Consider the following 16,549-nt stretch of genomic DNA (forward strand, 5'->3'; position numbering starts at 1 on the left):
GGGTCGGCTTTGTGCGTCATCACCACGTATAAGTATTGGGAAATAACTATTTAAGGGCCTGTTTCACAATGTCTGGATAATGGCTACCTGTGGGAAATAAGACATGCAAGTCCCGACTGCACATGCAAGACTGACTCACAAACTTTTGCTTTTACAATGTCGTTGGGAATAATAAATTATAGTAGAATAGATAGAAATATAAAATATAAAAGAAATTCAAAATTAAAAGTCTTACATATTTTATTTACAATACTTTGCACAGAATCCTGGGTACATACCTATTAAACATTAAACAATTATTACAAAACGATTGACTTATGGCTCATTGCTTAAAGAAATCTCTTCCTATAACTTAAAAACCTTTAGGGTTCTATGTTTTATCTCTAATAACAATATGAAAATCACTCAGTAGCCCTGTTCTACTCTCACTTATATAAGCGCCGCCATTTAAATTATAGTATCTTTATCAGCGCGTGTTGTTTAATGAATTAATAATAATTTCCGCAAGTAAAAACGCTACTGAAATGTCTAGCTTGCAAAACCTATACTTGAGCCGTTACAAACGTGCGTACCTACTTACCATCTTATCAGACCTCTCGGAACGTGGACATAAAGTATGAACGAGAGGTCTGATGAGATGGTTGGCCCAATTTTAGTGGCTCTAGTATAGTACTTACACACTGTTTTACACTCACAAGAAAGTTAATAAAATTATGCCAAAGACTCCGTTTCATTTTTCCTCAACTTCTGCAAAACGATGCACTTCTGAAGCCGTCGCCAGAATACCTGAAACCATGAAATAGGTAATTTATTTACTAGTAAGATTATAATTATCAAAGATCTTGCCTTTTATTTCCAAAAGGTCAATTAGCCAGAAGGACAATCTTACAAAACTGCAATGGGAAATATACCTTTTAGGAAGTGGTCACCTGCACCTAAGTACATTTTCTTATGCCGTATATAAATAAGAGACCAACAGTAATCATCAATAGGTAGATCAATAGATCTTTTAGGTCGCAGTGGCGAATGGGCACTGGTTGCCCTCCCCTTTTCTATAACTTTCTATAACTAAGAGACCAACACTAGCAAAACCAGGGTCTTTCACCATTTTGAAAGCAATAGCCAATCAGATAGATAGATGTTGACTAAAGATTCCCTGCCGAGTGAACCTTAAGCAAATGGAACAAACAACTCACCCGTCGCTCCGCCTTCTCCTTGGGCCAGAGCACGTAGGTCTTGGTCAGCATGAGGTAGTGCAGGGTGTTGGGTCTCATCGGCCGCGGGATGTCCTCCAGAAGCACCAGGATCAGGTCCTCACGACGAGTCTCCAAGAGTCTGGAAGTTATTTGGAGATTTCGGGTTAAAACTATAATAGCAGTTGATGGTTTTGTAGCGTATTGTGTTTCAGTTTCAGATAAAATAACCCTCAAAGTTTTTGGTCTCGTTCTTACATGTCAGGGCTGGGTTTTATACACACATACCTTGGATCTTACGGTGAAGGAAGAAATCGTGAGGAATCCTGCACACCCAGATTATAGATAGGCTCAGTCAGCGATACGGCTCGCAGCAACTTATCACGTGAGTACAAGAGTCTTACTTCTAAAAGTAAGTGCAGTTGTGATCATAGGGATAAAATCGGGTGAACTTAATGCTTAAATCATTAACAAAGGCTATCGATCCCTATGCACTGTTATCATGTAAACGCTGCTAAATGCGAAAGTGAGGAATATGTTACCTGTGCTGTGCCAAATGCATTTCGAACTGGCACCACTGCGACAGAAGGAACCTCTGGGAGATGACCAGCAGGATGGACTTGGAGCGGTCCATGCACGACACTATGTTCTCCAAAATTGACAGGCCCACCTGAAACACGAACATTCCTTTTTGACACTCACCCTCTGTTTTACAATCGCTGGATAAAGGGAAATCTCAGGCTATTATTACCTCATCATCAGTTAGCAATCGTTTGCTGCTGGACATAGGCCTTATTCCAGTAGTGTCTTTTTCAAATTCAAATTCAAATGGTTTAATCGACGTAAAATTTTACAATTATTTGTCGATAGTCATCTACCACCATTTCACAAAGGCCCCGTCATTGAGAAGGAAAGAAATGGCGAAAGAAACTCCTCGAGCATCTTTTCAACTTTTTCCTTATAATCTATTACAATTTTTACTTATATCTAGTACCTACAATTTTACTTAAGTACCTATATCCATTTCATTTTTTCAATAGCCTTAGCTGAGGTGGACAAGACCAAGCGTTTTTGTCGTTTAAATAATCATTTATACTATAGTAAGCTTTACTACATAATGTAGCTTTAACATAATTCTTAAATTTTTGCTCAGTAAGGTTTATTGCTTCATTTGATAATTTATTATAAAAACGTATACAGTTCCCCATGAATGATGTGTTTGTTTTCGAAAGTCTGAGTGTGGGGAAAAGCAACTTTTTTTTGTTTCTGGTCTCAATACCGTGAGTGGCTCCTACTTTACTAAATGAATTTAAGTTTTTACGAACATACATAATATTTTCATAGATATATTGGCATGGAACAGTTAGTATACCTATTTCCTTAAACGTATCTCTTAATGAAATTCTAGACCCTAATACATATATGGCTCGAATTGCTCGTTTTTGCAGAACAAAGATTTGATTAATGTCAGCCGCTCGTCCCCACAATAGAATTCCGTAAGACATAACACTATGAAAATAACTAAAATACACAAGCCTGGCTGTATCTACATCTGTTAACTGTCTAATGGTTCTAACCGCATAAGCTGCAGAACTCAATCTACCGGCTATCCTCTCAATATGGGGTCCCCATTGCAACTTTGAGTCAATTGTAATACCCAGGAATACCGTTTCATTTACTAACTCTAGCTTATCGTTATTCAATGTCAAATATGTCTCTACTTGTCTTACATTAGGCAAAGTGAATTTAATACATTTTGTTTTCTTGGAGTTAAGAGCTAAATTATTAACAGTGAACCAATTAGCAACTATGGAAAGAGTACTGTTTGCATTGTCAAAATTGACTTCTTGTCGCTTCAACTTAAATATAAGTGAAGTATCATCAGCAAACAGTACTATCTCACATAATTTATCTACCAAAAACGGTAAATCGTTAACATATACAAGAAACAAGAATGGTCCTAAAATCGAGCCTAGGGGAACACCCATACTGACAGGACAGCCAGCCGAACGCACTCCATTTATGTCAACTAGTTGAGTTCTGTTGCTCAAGTATGATTCCAATAATGTAAGAGCTTTGCCAGTTAGCCCATAATATTTAAGTTTCATAAGTAGAGTGGCATGATCCACACAATCAAATGCTTTCGATAGATCGCAAAATACACCCACAGCATCAAGACGTTCCTCCCAAGCACTAAATATGTGTTTGACCAACGCGACACCAGCGTCAGTTGTAGATCGACCTTTGGTGAAACCGAACTGTTGGTTATGGAGAAGGCCGTGAATACTAAAGTGCGAAAGCATTTGATGCAGCATAATTTTTTCAAATATTTTACTCAGTACTGGCAAAACTGATACAGGCCTAAAATTATTGGGATCATTTTTCTCACCAGATTTAAAAAGCGGTATTAGTTTACTAAGTTTCATCAAATCGGGGAATACACCGACCTCAATGCATCTGTTAAAAAGATTAGCCAAGTGGGGTGCTAGGATATCAATAACATGACTAATAACTTTAACGGACATGCCCCATAAATCTTCTGTCATTTTTAAATTTAATTCATTATAAGTGGTAATTAGTTAAGTATGGTCTGTGTATTTATACCATGAAATTGAAAGTCGAGATCGCAAGGCGGTGCATTCCCTCTTAGCAAACGTTCAGCTTCAGCGCAAGATGAATCAAGGTTCTCAGTTGTAGCTATCGGTATACTACGGAAAAAATCTTCAAAGACGGAAGCCACTTCTTCACTAGATGAAACAATTTTATCATTAATTTTAAGTTCAAAATTTAAATCACGTGGTTTATTCTTCCCGGTTTCAGTATTAATGATATTCCATACGGTTTTAATCTTGTTATTAGAGTTTTTAATCTTTCTATTTATATAATCTGATTTAGCTTGGTGGCAAACGGCTTTGAATATCTTTGTATATTTCTTTACATAATCTCTAAAGTTATCGTCATGAGTAAATGTACGCTGTTCATAGAGATCATATAATTTACGTCTGCTCTTATAAATTCCCGATGTTGCCCAGTCATTAAGACTTAGTTTACAATTAACATCTACTTCTTTCATAGTGAACACGTTTTCAAATTCTTGAGACAAACCTTGAAATATTTCCTTAAAGGCATCATTCTTGATGAGGAAGGCCGAGGACGGAGTGTTGTGGCGACACTATATCTGGCAGTGGTCGCTTACGGGCTAATTATGATCTTCGTGGCGGTGACAAACACTCTTTTAAGATGGACTACGATTTGTCACCGTGGCGAAAAAAGATTATCCAGTAAGAATAGCATCATAACTTAAGCTGCCTGGGCAGGGTGCGCCTTAGCAATATATTATGTGAAGAACAATTCATACGTCACTCGCGGACCCTCCTTTCATGCTGTTACTGCCAGTTTCAATACTCTATCTATCGATACCTGACAGTTACTATCATACGACACATAAAAAGTAGCATTCTGTCAAAATCGTTTGAAAGTAACTGTCAGCTATCGATAGGTAGAGTTATTGAAACTGGCAGTTAATGATGACCTACCAGGAAGTCCCTCTCGTGCAGACACACGCTGACGTTGCAGTGCTTCTCCACGTGCGGCAGCAGGTGGTCCAGCACCCAGGGCCGGTCCTCGTTGCAGTACGAGACGAACACGTCGTAGTGGTACGTGGAGGATTCTGGAATGATGTAAGAGTGTTTCAGTGCTTTTTACACGTCGTAGCTATACGTGGAAGATTCTGGAATCATGCAAGAGTGGTTCAGGGCGTTCTACATGTTGTAGTGGTACGTGGAAGATTCTGGAATTACAAAGACTAGTTGGTCAGTGCGGGGGTGGTGATGATGATAACGATGACGTATGGTACAGAAAAGGAGACAGTAATGGCTGGACTGGCCCACCAATTATAAATGGCTTGACATATAATGATTCTCAAGTCTGCATGCTAATAGAACGATCGTTTGGGACTTGGGGACAGACACAGAAGAAAAACAAAGACCCTGCAGTCCGCTGTATTGGTGGTTTCAGTCAGCATCAGTTATAAGTTGTGACGCTCTTTGGGACAGTTCACTATGTCCAGCAGTTGAAGAGGTAGTTGCTACATTTGTTCGTCGTATAAAAAAGTATTTCAAATAGTCTACTAACCTTGGAAACCGTTAGCAGTGGTCATAGAGCTTAATAATGCTGAATTCTTGACAGTTACGCAGAAATATATGATCCTCTTCCTAAATATCACAGCAATCCCAATTGTCGCAGCCAAAAGAGCTAGACACACCATGAGAACAACCAACTGTGAAGTATCTTCAATCGTATCTAGATAATCACCACCCCTGTGGTGCGAACATGGAGTGTTCATCAAAAACGGGATTTGCCTGTAATCCGCCAGCGAATAACATTGGTAATCAGTAGATTCATTCTCATAATCGAGAATCACAAACTTGCCATCGATACTTGGCTCTTTAATCTCACAAGGTTCGTTGTCGCATTCGATTTTCAAAGGTTTTCGATTATGAACCAGTCTGGAGTATTCATCGTAAGCTCTGTGGAACTCCTGCGAAGTATAAATGGTTGGAAATAACGGTTTAGAATGGAATTTTTTTTCCACGTCATTCCTTATTGCAATATCCAGGAAGTCCCGGACGGAACAGCTGCATATAACGAAGTTGTCTTTAATTCCAATGTAAGAGACATTGGCAATATCTTGCAACATCTCTTCCTGGATCATGGTGACTTGGTTACTTTTCAGCAAAAGAACATCCAAATTTGGCATCAGGGAGAATGTGCTTTGAGTCCAACCTTTCATGCGATTATGATCTAGGTCCAACACTTTCAGATTCCGGAAAGACATCGCCGTTTCATTTCCGATGTCCTCGACGTAATTCTTTGTCGCCTTGACGATTACTAGACTGGTAAAGTTAACGAAAACATCAAGTGAATGCAGTCCGACGTCGTTAGCGTAAACAACCTTCAGTGACTTCTGTGCTTTTGTCAGAGAGTCTACATCATCGAGGATGCCTACGTTACCAGACACATCCAGGTTTTCCAACTCTCCGAATACTTCTGTGAGCCCTTGTATACTGCGTAGGTGGGTGTTGCATATGGATAGCGTTTTCAATCTAGACCCAAAGATTCTAGGCTTAACGTGGCCGAGCATCATTGTCTGACCTGACATGTCTGCAAACGCTAGATCTTGTGACAGGTCTGCAAACGAAAGGTCTAGAGATAGAAGGCTAGCAAGTCCTGTGAAGACGTTCAGACCCCAAGTTATAGCAGTCGATGCCGCATTTCTGCTCAGGTCCAAATGGACGAGTCTCAGCATTCCTTGGAATGCGGACGGCTCAATTTTATGGATTCGGTTTTCTGACAGATACAAGGCGCGCAGGCTGACCATTCTGGAGAAGGTATCATTTTTTATGTACCGGATGGAGCATGCCCGTAGGTCGAGCTCCAAAAGGCCGGTGAGGTTAGCCGTCTCGAAGCCACTATACCAATGGGGAACTTCTGAAAAATAGAGATGTTTTAAATAGGTTAGTACTCATTGTAAAAAAAATACAATTCGTTTTCATGCATTTAAGAAGACTAAAGCCTTAAGTTATGAGATTCTGTTAGTTGGTATTTTAGGTGTTGCTGAATGTCCTAGCTTAGTCTAGACAGGCCTCGATCAATTTCGGAATGAAATTTTTTAGTTTAGGTTTTAGTATAAAAACATTACATTCATAAGTATAATATTTTCAGCTGCAGACTCACGGAAGATAAATAGGTCTTTGCCCAGCAGTGGGAAAACAAGTAGCCTATACAGGGTGTTGCAAAAAGGGTATAGTAAGCCGAAACCTAAATTTTCCATAGAAACTATGTTGGTCACGTGACTTTTTACTATGCAGAATGACTTTTTGTAAACGGTATACTAAGCCGAAAGCTACATGTGCAGATGTAGCTTTCGGCTTCGTATAGGTACCGTTTTTGCAACAACCTCTATAAAAAAATTACAAAAAAAGGCTCACTGTTGGGATCTGGTTTTGTCGTATTGACAACGGAATGTTTCTGGAGAGTGCCATTGTGGATGACCTCGCTCGTGATCGTGACCCTGAGCTCTTCGCCGTCATCGTCGCTATCGAAGTGGTTCCCGTACAGAGACAGGTACTGCAGAGTGCCAGTCACTCTGCTGCAGTTTCCATACAACTGAAATCAGATATTCATATAAACGATACATATTACACTCACGGGCAATGAAAAAGTTCCACTCACAAAATGCCAACACCAAACGACCCCAATTTTTCTAAACATTCAATTTAAATTTTAAACAAAATATTACAGTTTTTAGTTGGTAGTAACTATCCTGATGGTCTGTTAAATGTACTTCAATGTTGCAGAGGTAGCCTTTTCCGTTTGGGAGTAATTTGGTGCTTTTGTCAGTGGAACCTTTTCATTGCCCGTGAGTGTATTATGGACTTCTTCTTTAGCGTGTCTACGTGATATAATAAAATTAACAAACACTGGAGCTGTGGTGTTACCTACAGCCGCCGAACATTAGCTATTAACAATCCTGATGCGTAGCTCGCTTGTTAAATCTGACGTAACTTGTGTGGATCTGCCAGATGTTTGACGACGTTTGCGTCGCTGCTTATGGATTGTTGCTGATGAATCAGTAGTGGAACGGTAGCTGACCCATTAGCATGAATTTTCATCGTGAACGTGAAGTAGAATTCATCGAGTAATTTTGTATGAAAATATGAACAGCGCCCCTGGCGGTCGGTAGCAGAACAAAAATTATCCTACAAAATTCATCGGGTAATTTTACTTCACGTTCACGGTGAAAATGCTAAGGGGTCTGGCCATTGCTTTCATCGGCCAAGGTCGAAACGCCAGCCTAGTTCTAGTGTTTGTGTAAGAGGATAATTTTTGAATGGAAGCAGTGGTACGTACTTACATAAGGCACCGACCTAAGTTTGCATCTCGCCATGCTGATGTACCTGATATAAAACACATTATATTAAAATACATTTAAAAATTACATACAGACGAATTGTGAACTTCAAAAGCGTAGGTACATTTTAAAAAATACATAGACCTGTACCTAGTTACAGACGAATTTGAGAAACTCCTTTTTTTTGGAGTCGGTTAATGAAATTAGGACAGATTGGATAGATTTTTATGTTACTTAGAAAGTGTTAAAGTAAGTAGGTATATTTTTTATAGAAATACTTAAGTATAAATAAAAATACCAACGTTAGTAAAATCTTCTAACCTGAACGTATGATTAGGGTTCTCTTGAAGAAAAAACCGAAGTTTTACATCTGGATCCGAGAGTCCAGCTAGGTCGATGCCATTTTTGAAAAGATCTGGAAATAAAACAATAGGTATTTGTAAAATTGCTAACCTTGTGTAAGGCCCGGGTCTCCTATTACGCGCCGTAGGTCGCGTCCAGCATCACGCCGTAGGCCGCGTCACGATTCTCACTACGTCTACGCGCCAAAGTCGGCGTGTGAGGGAGACCGCATCAGTACATTTCTATAGTGAGCATCGTGACGCGGCCTACGGCGTGACGCTGGGCGCGACCAACGGCGTAAATAGGAGACCCGGGCCTTAGTCAATAGACTTTCACGCACGTTTCAAATTTGGGATGGCAACACTGTATCTTCCTCTTTTCTTATTAAAATATCATTGCATACCAACATGAACAATTTTATGGAACAGATGACCATTACTGCATTTCAGTCATCGTTCCTCACAACTAAATATCATCATCATCAGCCTATAAGCAGTCCACTGCTGGACGTAGGCCTATCCCAAAGCATGCCATGCGATTTATAAATAGCTTTCCGCATCCAATCATTACCTTTCGCAAACTAGTCTTCTCTCCATCTAGCCGGAGGGCATCCTAAACACACCGCGAAGTAAACCAAGGCTAGCAACGCCATCTAGTAGGGAGTACAGCGAACCAAATCTTAAAATAAAAATCGACATACCGACGTCCATCAACAGGTGACCGTCAGGACCGACCCAGGACTGTACGTCCGTCATAGATCCTGTCAGGCAGTCCTGGTCCACGTGTTTCACCACCCCCCCTAGGTGTAAGCCCCCACTAGGGAAGGCTGGCTGGGCCGAGAGAAGCCTGGAAATTAAATAGACCTTTTGTTATTCTTCCGCCTTTTTTCATAAAAATATGTTATAAGTATATTTATTTATACTTAATTATATGCCTCATCAAAATGCTATTGCGTCTGCTGGCACGTCATAAAATGAATAATTATGTTTTCTATACTTTTCTCTGTCCCTGTCCAGAGCGTCAAAAAGACCAAAGACCATTTCACCATATTATTATGCTGAAGACAATTTTTCAGCTGGCTTTTTTAGGTAGGTAACTGTACACGGGGCAGGCTGGTATGAAGTGGTATACGTAGGTAGGCATTTAATAACGTTAGTACTTACATAAGTAGTATTAGCAGCATTCTGAAGATGACTCAGGTGTCTTTGTCCAAGCGTTTTTTACGGAATTTCTGGGCTGTAGCGTGCGCTTCCTTTGTCATTGTCACCAAAACCATAGACTAAAAACTATCCCAATTAATTAAGGCGCCATTTTAAGAAGTTACTAATCGCTACTCACGAGTAACTAAATAAACGATCCAAGAATCTTTTTGTCACAGTATTAAAAAAATATTAAAAGTAGCACTTCCTATAAAACACCTTCAAATTCGGTTGGATTGCGAATTTGCGACTGATAATTATCCGCCATTTATTAATCAATAAAGTTAATTATAGATAGCCATTATTTTGTAATCAATTAAAAAGAAGGCACATTAAGATTATACAGAGTGGAACTTTATCAATAGGTAATAGGTACTTACTAGCCGTCGGTAGGTCAATGTACCTGAAATACCGTATATTATACTAACTTTCAGTTATTACATAATATATAATATGTATCAATAGATTTCACTATAAACCCGTATTTTGTGCTTTCCTTACTACTACTACTAATTTTATTAACATTGCGTCTACCAACGATCCAGGTGACTGTGAAAACTTTACCTCACTTTACTGAGCCTTTTCATGGTCCTTCGAGCCGGATTGATATGTTCAATACGGTTTAACAGTGATGTCTATGAATCCTACAAAATAAACTGAACATTGCTGGACCAATACGTATAAAAATGACGGAAGTTCTATAGATTATCTAGGTAGGTAAGTATAAATATCTACATTTCACTTGAGTAGGCAGATAACTGAGTATTTCAAAGTCAAAGTCAAGTCACAGTTGCTATTATGGTAAAATAACTCAGTAAGTACGTATGTCGCATACTTGCAGATGGGAAGTGTTTACAATAGTTACTATACTGATAAATTTCTACCCTGTATTCTTAATTTAACTGCTACTATACTTATTCAACTGGCATAATGTAGGTACCTTCATAAAATTATACATACAGTCTGACCATATTTTAGATATTATCTATATGCGACAGATTGATTATTATTAACTGATTTTATACGACAATGTCACAGACACAGATCTATGAAAGTTCACACACACCATTCATATAAGACCAATCTGTTATCCCCAATGGAGTTAAACAGTAGGTCGTATTTTGATTTCGCACTGTTATCAGTTATCCTAGGTTATCCTTAGGTTGTAAATACCAATTTAAACACACAAACAAAGAATTTACGTCAAAATTACAGCATTTTTTTGTCTGAAACGCGTGTTATATGATTCAGCTAGAAATAATACTGATATACTGATTTCAAATCCCTGTTTTATCGATGTTGTCACATTATTATCTGATAAAGGTTTATCATTATCGATATGTTTTGTGTTCTAAGAAAGAAAATCATACATATTTAGGTTTATATAATGGGTGAGTATCTTATTACCTCTACCTATACTGATATATAATCTTCTTCATAAGCACCTACGTACGAACTTATCTATTCAAGTATAATCACATAATATCTCGATAGATTTTATATTTTAAACTTTATCAATGTTTGTTATTACTGTTTTTAAATTATAATACAGGGTGAGTCTTTCGTAGGTGGCATATCCGGAAGTATGTTACAGAGACCTTCATTCTGAACAACTTTTGTTACAAGGCTCTATATTAGGGCCTTTGCTATTTTTATTGTTTATTTCCGACATTGATTCGTGCTTTAGTAACTCTAGTATTTACATATTTGCAGACGATATGAAAATTGTTAAACCTATTATTACTGAAAATGATATTATATTATTACAAAATGACTTAAATAACCTAGATAAATACTGTAACGACAATAAATTAGATTTAAATCCATCAAAATGTTCTACCATCACCTTCACTAGAAAAAGACAACCTACTTTAACAACTTACTTCTTAAAAGGGCATGCCATCGGAAGAGACAGTAAAATCAAAGACCTTGGTGTAATCCATGACTCGAAGCTGTTGTTTGATGCCCACATTGATGCGATTACGGCTAAAGCAAGCAAGGCTCTTGGATTTATAATGCGGCTTTCAACTAACTTCAAACAGGCAAAAACCTTTAAAATCTTGTACTGCACCTATGTCAGAAGTAACTTGGAGTATGCATCACAGGTGTGGAACCCTAGATATACGGTATACATTGATCGCATCGAACGTATACAAAAAAGGTTCATGAGGTATTTAAGTTATTGTGTTAGGTATCCCTTACAAAACTATAAGGAAGGTTGCCGCCAGTTTCACATTCTACCATTAATAAACCGGCGTGAAATTTGTGATTTATTATTCCTCCTAAGAATTGCCACCAGCCAAATTGATTGTCCTCAATTATTGGAAAAATTAAAATTTTATGTTCCGAATCGTTCCCGTCGCTTCAATCCGACTTTCAGTAACACCACGGTGTCTACCAATTACCGACAGAATTCGTATCTATGGCGTGCTTGCAACAACTTTAACCACGTATCGAATAATTTGGACATTGATATATTTAATACAAGCATTAATAAGGCGAGAAATATTCTAAGTTGTACCTTTTTTGATGTCTAAGAGTTTATGTATAATATAATTTCACAGTGTAATTGTTATTAAACATCTTTGTAGCTTTACATATATACAGTTTAGTACGATTGATTAGGCGTAGATAATATGTTAATGCACCTACTTTAGTTTGCTACTTTGTATTAGCGTAAATATTATTAAGTTATTTCTATCAGTGGAAACTTGTAAAAGGCCTTTTACTGCTCATTCTATTGTTATACCTTTAAATTGTGCTGTAAGTTTTCCTAAAATAAAATAAATAAATAAAATAAATACAATGACCTTGGGATATTACATACACAGTGTCACGTAAACAACCAATTTTTGTATGAGGAAGCGTCATTTATTTCGTTATATCCCATTACAACAAAAGTTATTCAGAATGAAGAGCTTGGTAACATACTTCCGGACATGCAACTACGAAAGAATCACCCTGTATATTGACGATGAATCTTTCGCTTCCGTGTGACCAAGTGCCCAGACTGCAAAAGGGTCGTCATGTTTTCATTATCATCATCATCAGGTCCTGAGATCCCCATATAATGGCATGAGACATCCTGTGCGACGCCATGTGGTTCTTGTTAACCACCCCTCTTTCGCTTGCCAGATGGAGTTTACTATGTCAGTGTGACTTGCGCTAGATGAGGTTACGACTTGCAAAAGGTGGCTGAAAAATTGGGTGCTTAAAGCTATCGTTCAACTTCAGTGGTGTGCTTTGATAGCCTACGTCCAGCAGTGGAGTCCCATAGACCTTCCAAAGAAAGGTTCCAATTGTTTCATTCCAAAGAATGGTTTAATTTGTTTCCCTTTCCCCTCCAGTGCCGCTACCCAAACGCCTGCAGCCGATGTCGTACCAAGTCCAGTACCGCGCCCCCTCCCCCCCGCCGCCCGGCGTCACGAGGACGCCCGAGGAGATCGAGGCGGAGATGAGGAAGATAGAGGCGGAGTACGAGAAGCTCGCGCTCGTGCATATTGAGTGAGTGTGAGACGCCAGTCTTGAGGAATGTTAGACAGATATTAGTCAAATTCCAGTGGTGGTTCGATGGCAACAGCAGGGCTGGCTCTGGACCGTCCAAAGGTAAATGGAAAAGTTACTTAGTATTTTATCGGGGTTGCTTTTAAAACGCGCGCCTCCCACCCGTAGATATTGCTGACGCCATCTGACTGAATCCAGGATGGATTTCGGGAACGCACTGGCAGTGGGCTGCTACTCAAATCGCTAGCGTAATTCGATAGCAATTATTTGTATGACATGTGACAAGTGACAACGTTGGCGCTGTTCTTTTTCCAATGTTTCTGTAGTATCGTACAACGCTAGCGTATTGCCACGTTAGCCCGTGACAGACACACTGGTGCAGTACCGCGCCCCCTCCCCCCGCCGCCCGGCGTCACGAGGACCCCCGAGGAGATCGAGGCAGAGATGAGGAAGATAGAGGCGGAGTACGAGAAGCTCGCGCTGGTGCATATTGAGTGAGTGTCGCCATCTTGAGAAATATTTGTCAAATTCCGAAGGTGGTCCAATGGCAACAGCGCAGCGGCTTTAAAGCACAAACTATGACAAACGGACGGTGTGTCAGCGCTGCGTTACCCGTCGTTTTTCAACGCAGATCCCTTTCCCATATCGTGTCCTCCTAGTGCGTTGAGTCCGTCATTTCAACGCATACCATACAGTATAAATGTGCAGTTTAGATGATGCTGTCTATATTTCAACAAAATACAGGTTGTCCCAAAAGTCAACGTCATCCCTTAAAGGGCTGATAGGTCAGCTCATGAGAGGCCAGAATATCACAATATGACCTTAGTAAAAACTCGATAATTTTCGAGATATTGACACTTTTATAAATTTGCTGAAAATCGACACCTTGGATCAGTTTTTTGCGTGCCGCCGGTACAAAAATCAATATTGTTAGAATTTGTTTGGTGTTGCATCACCCTGTATAGCCCTGCTATTGATCGCAGTGAAAAAAAATATCGAGTAATGCTGTATGTTTAAAAAAACACGGTTTTCAAAGTCATAAAAGGTAATCGTATTTTTTTATAAACAACTTTGACTCTACATACTGTAAAAAAAATATAGCACGCAAACCTGGCACCTTATTTGAAAAGATTGCTCATTTAATGCAGTTTCCAAAATGGTATGAAACGTTGCTGTTGTTTCAATTAACAAAAAAGTTATTGCTATTTTAGTACAAAACGACCTCGATGTAAAAACGCAAAAAACTGATCCAAGGTGTCGATTTTCAGCAAATTTATAAAAGTGTCAATATCTCGAAAATTATCGAGTTTTTACTAAGGTCATATTGTGATATTCTGGCCTCTCATGAGCTGACCTATCAGCCCTTTAAGGGATGACGTTGACTTTTGGGACACCCTGTATAGTCGCGCTGCGAAACTTGTTTTTTTCTTTAGCTAACTAGATACTTTTATCCCTTATAAGTATGTCCAAATGGTCCTTCTTCCAGTCTCCCTCAAGACGTGATGTGGCTGGAGCCTCCGGTCGTGGTCCAGTGGCAGGAGTCGCGGAGGCTGTGGACCACCAACTATGTCAACGACTTCAAGTATAATGAGGATAAACTCACTGTACAGTTCAGGACTGGGATATTGTGTGAGTTATGTTGTGTAGCTATGTAGGATAAGAATAAGTAACACATAGGGTGAAAGTTTATCACGGCAGGTGAGAAGTACCTTGTATACTGAGGAACTTTTATCATATCTATCAGCTCTTAAATCACGGAAAAAAATATATTTCATAGAGTACTTAACTAGTTCAATATGGAAAGTTAAACGTACTCATCCGAAATATATTAAAACACAGATTTCGCGATTTCATTATTGGAATAACTAGTTAGTTAGTATAAGTAGCATTTTTAGGTAGCAGCTATGTCGTCGTTTACATGACCGAAAGCTAGTAAAGATTATTGAAAGTAGGTACCTACCTTCTAGCCGAACTTTTCTTACCATTTTCATGATCTTTTCAGGGCCGATAGGACTAGCTACGTTGAGATACAGCAACCTTCCATATCAAGGATGGGACATCAAACCTGATCCAAATGGGTGAGTTTTCTTCTTCAGAGTTCAGAAGTCGACGTAGCGCTAAACCAACATACACACGAGTGTGTTAAGATGAAGGTACCTACAAGATCAAGTCGAACTGGTTTTCAACTACACGTACCTAAAGCTAACACTAACTATAGGCAAAATAGTTTCTTTGTACGGGTGAGTAGACAGTATGTTCAATGCTATGGCAAATGAGATTGACTTTTTTAACTGTAGTTTATTATCGTTGAAAAGAAATTTGGCATCGGAGTACTTTGGTTCCCAGACAAACGATTAGCTTTAGTATTCTTTATTAAAATAACAATATAAGTTCTTATTCTCACTGTTAGCGTAATTTAATTCTTGTAATTGCTAATTGCGTAGTTTTACGAAATGTGTAAATTAGACTTACCATAACTGTTTTTCTTTTTGTAATAATTTACTACCATATGCGAAAACTATTAAATGGCTCTTAGATGCATCATATAAATGTAAACTAGTTTAAGATAGCTGTAAGTTTTCCGAATACGATAAAATAAAATAAAATAAAACACACAACGCTCGTGGGGTATATTACCTTTAACAAGAGCTTGCGTTAAACTAGGTAGGGTCATTGTGTCCATTTTATTTAGGTACTTCTGTGGTTCTTGCAATAGGCTAAACTGACAAGTAAGTAGACTCACGGCTGGTTGCCTGTAGCTAATGGCTGCATCTTATTATGACACAGTACTGTGGCCCTCTTTAGTAGAGGCTTTTGTCGATCTTTGCGGTTGCTCGAGTGAGGGCTGAAAAAAAGGCCCTCTTTATTAGAGGCTTTTTTTCCATCTAGGCCTGAATATTGGCCGATAATAATGAAGCATTACGAAAAGTCCACCAACCCTCACTAGGCCATCGTGGTAAGGCCTAAAACCCTTCCTTCATTGGAAGGAGACCCGTGCCCCAGTAAGGACGTGATGGGTCGTGATGATGATGGTGATTACGAAACTTCCAGAAGCGGCGTGATAGTCCTAGTCACAGGCGTGTCGGTGACGATCAGCTGGCTGTGCGTCGGCAACTACGTCAAACTGCGCTCCATCACCAACGCGACGACGCCTGCGTTGAAGGAGCATCTTAACAAGAAGTATACGGTGAAGAAGATGGTTCAGGTTAGGTGGTTTTGCTATTGGATGTGTAGAGTATGATGATGATGATGCTGGTATACGACGTGGTAGTGTAGTAGGTCTAAGAGATATAAGTCGTGTCGCAAGTGCAGTGCGTACTTCCTTTTTTACTGTGATACTACTACCACGACCTCTATTACTACTACGACTAGGTACTAATACTACAATATGACTATTA

At 39.1% G+C, this 16,549-nt stretch overlaps 2 protein-coding genes across 6 annotated transcripts in view; one reads left to right on the forward strand and one right to left on the reverse strand.

The window, feature by feature from the left end:
* LOC105387865 (dynein axonemal intermediate chain 7) overlaps positions 1-16,549 on the forward strand; it is a 38,794-nt gene that overhangs the window by 16,651 nt on the left and 5,594 nt on the right. The window contains exons 17-20 of the mRNA XM_048631992.1: positions 12,995-13,151; positions 14,638-14,780; positions 15,154-15,229; positions 16,203-16,356. Coding sequence (XP_048487949.1) covers positions 12,995-13,151; positions 14,638-14,780; positions 15,154-15,229; positions 16,203-16,356 — 530 coding nt within the window. The remainder of the gene's footprint in view (positions 1-12,994; positions 13,152-14,637; positions 14,781-15,153; positions 15,230-16,202; positions 16,357-16,549) is intronic.
* Positions 223-10,897, reverse strand: LOC105387864 (toll-like receptor 6). 5 transcript variants are annotated; one of them, XM_048631988.1, is made up of 11 exons: positions 10,850-10,897; positions 9,612-9,734; positions 9,149-9,294; positions 8,428-8,521; positions 8,110-8,152; positions 7,184-7,361; positions 5,328-6,683; positions 4,730-4,863; positions 1,736-1,863; positions 1,197-1,335; positions 223-786 (listed from the first exon to the last, which is right to left on the reverse strand). In XM_048631988.1, exons 2-11 carry the CDS (start codon positions 9,629-9,631, stop codon positions 712-714), a joined length of 2,313 nt encoding a protein of 770 aa, XP_048487945.1. In that variant the 5' UTR covers positions 9,632-9,734; positions 10,850-10,897; the 3' UTR covers positions 223-711. The 5 variants fall into 5 exon arrangements, with proteins under 5 accessions (XP_048487945.1, XP_048487947.1, XP_048487946.1 ...); XM_048631990.1 differs by having other exon boundaries at positions 9,612-9,727; positions 10,850-10,868; XM_048631989.1 differs by lacking the exon at positions 10,850-10,897 and adding an exon at positions 10,821-10,835.

The sequence above is a fragment of the Plutella xylostella genome, chromosome 30 (assembly GCF_932276165.1).
Source record: "Plutella xylostella chromosome 30, ilPluXylo3.1, whole genome shotgun sequence".
Lineage (NCBI taxonomy): Eukaryota > Metazoa > Arthropoda > Insecta > Lepidoptera > Plutellidae > Plutella > Plutella xylostella.

Bases quoted from the DNA above. Each gene is read 5' to 3' on its own strand.
- LOC105387864 (XM_048631988.1), bottom strand. From the start codon at position 9,631: ATGCTGCTAATACTACTTAT. The intron at 9,295-9,611 runs GTAAGTACTAAC...TTTAATTTCCAG, and splicing joins ATGCTGCTAATACTACTTAT to GCTTCTCTCGGCCCAGCCAG. The intron at 7,362-8,109 runs GTAAGTACGTAC...ATCTGATTTCAG, and splicing joins AACTTAGGTCGGTGCCTTAT to TTGTATGGAAACTGCAGCAG.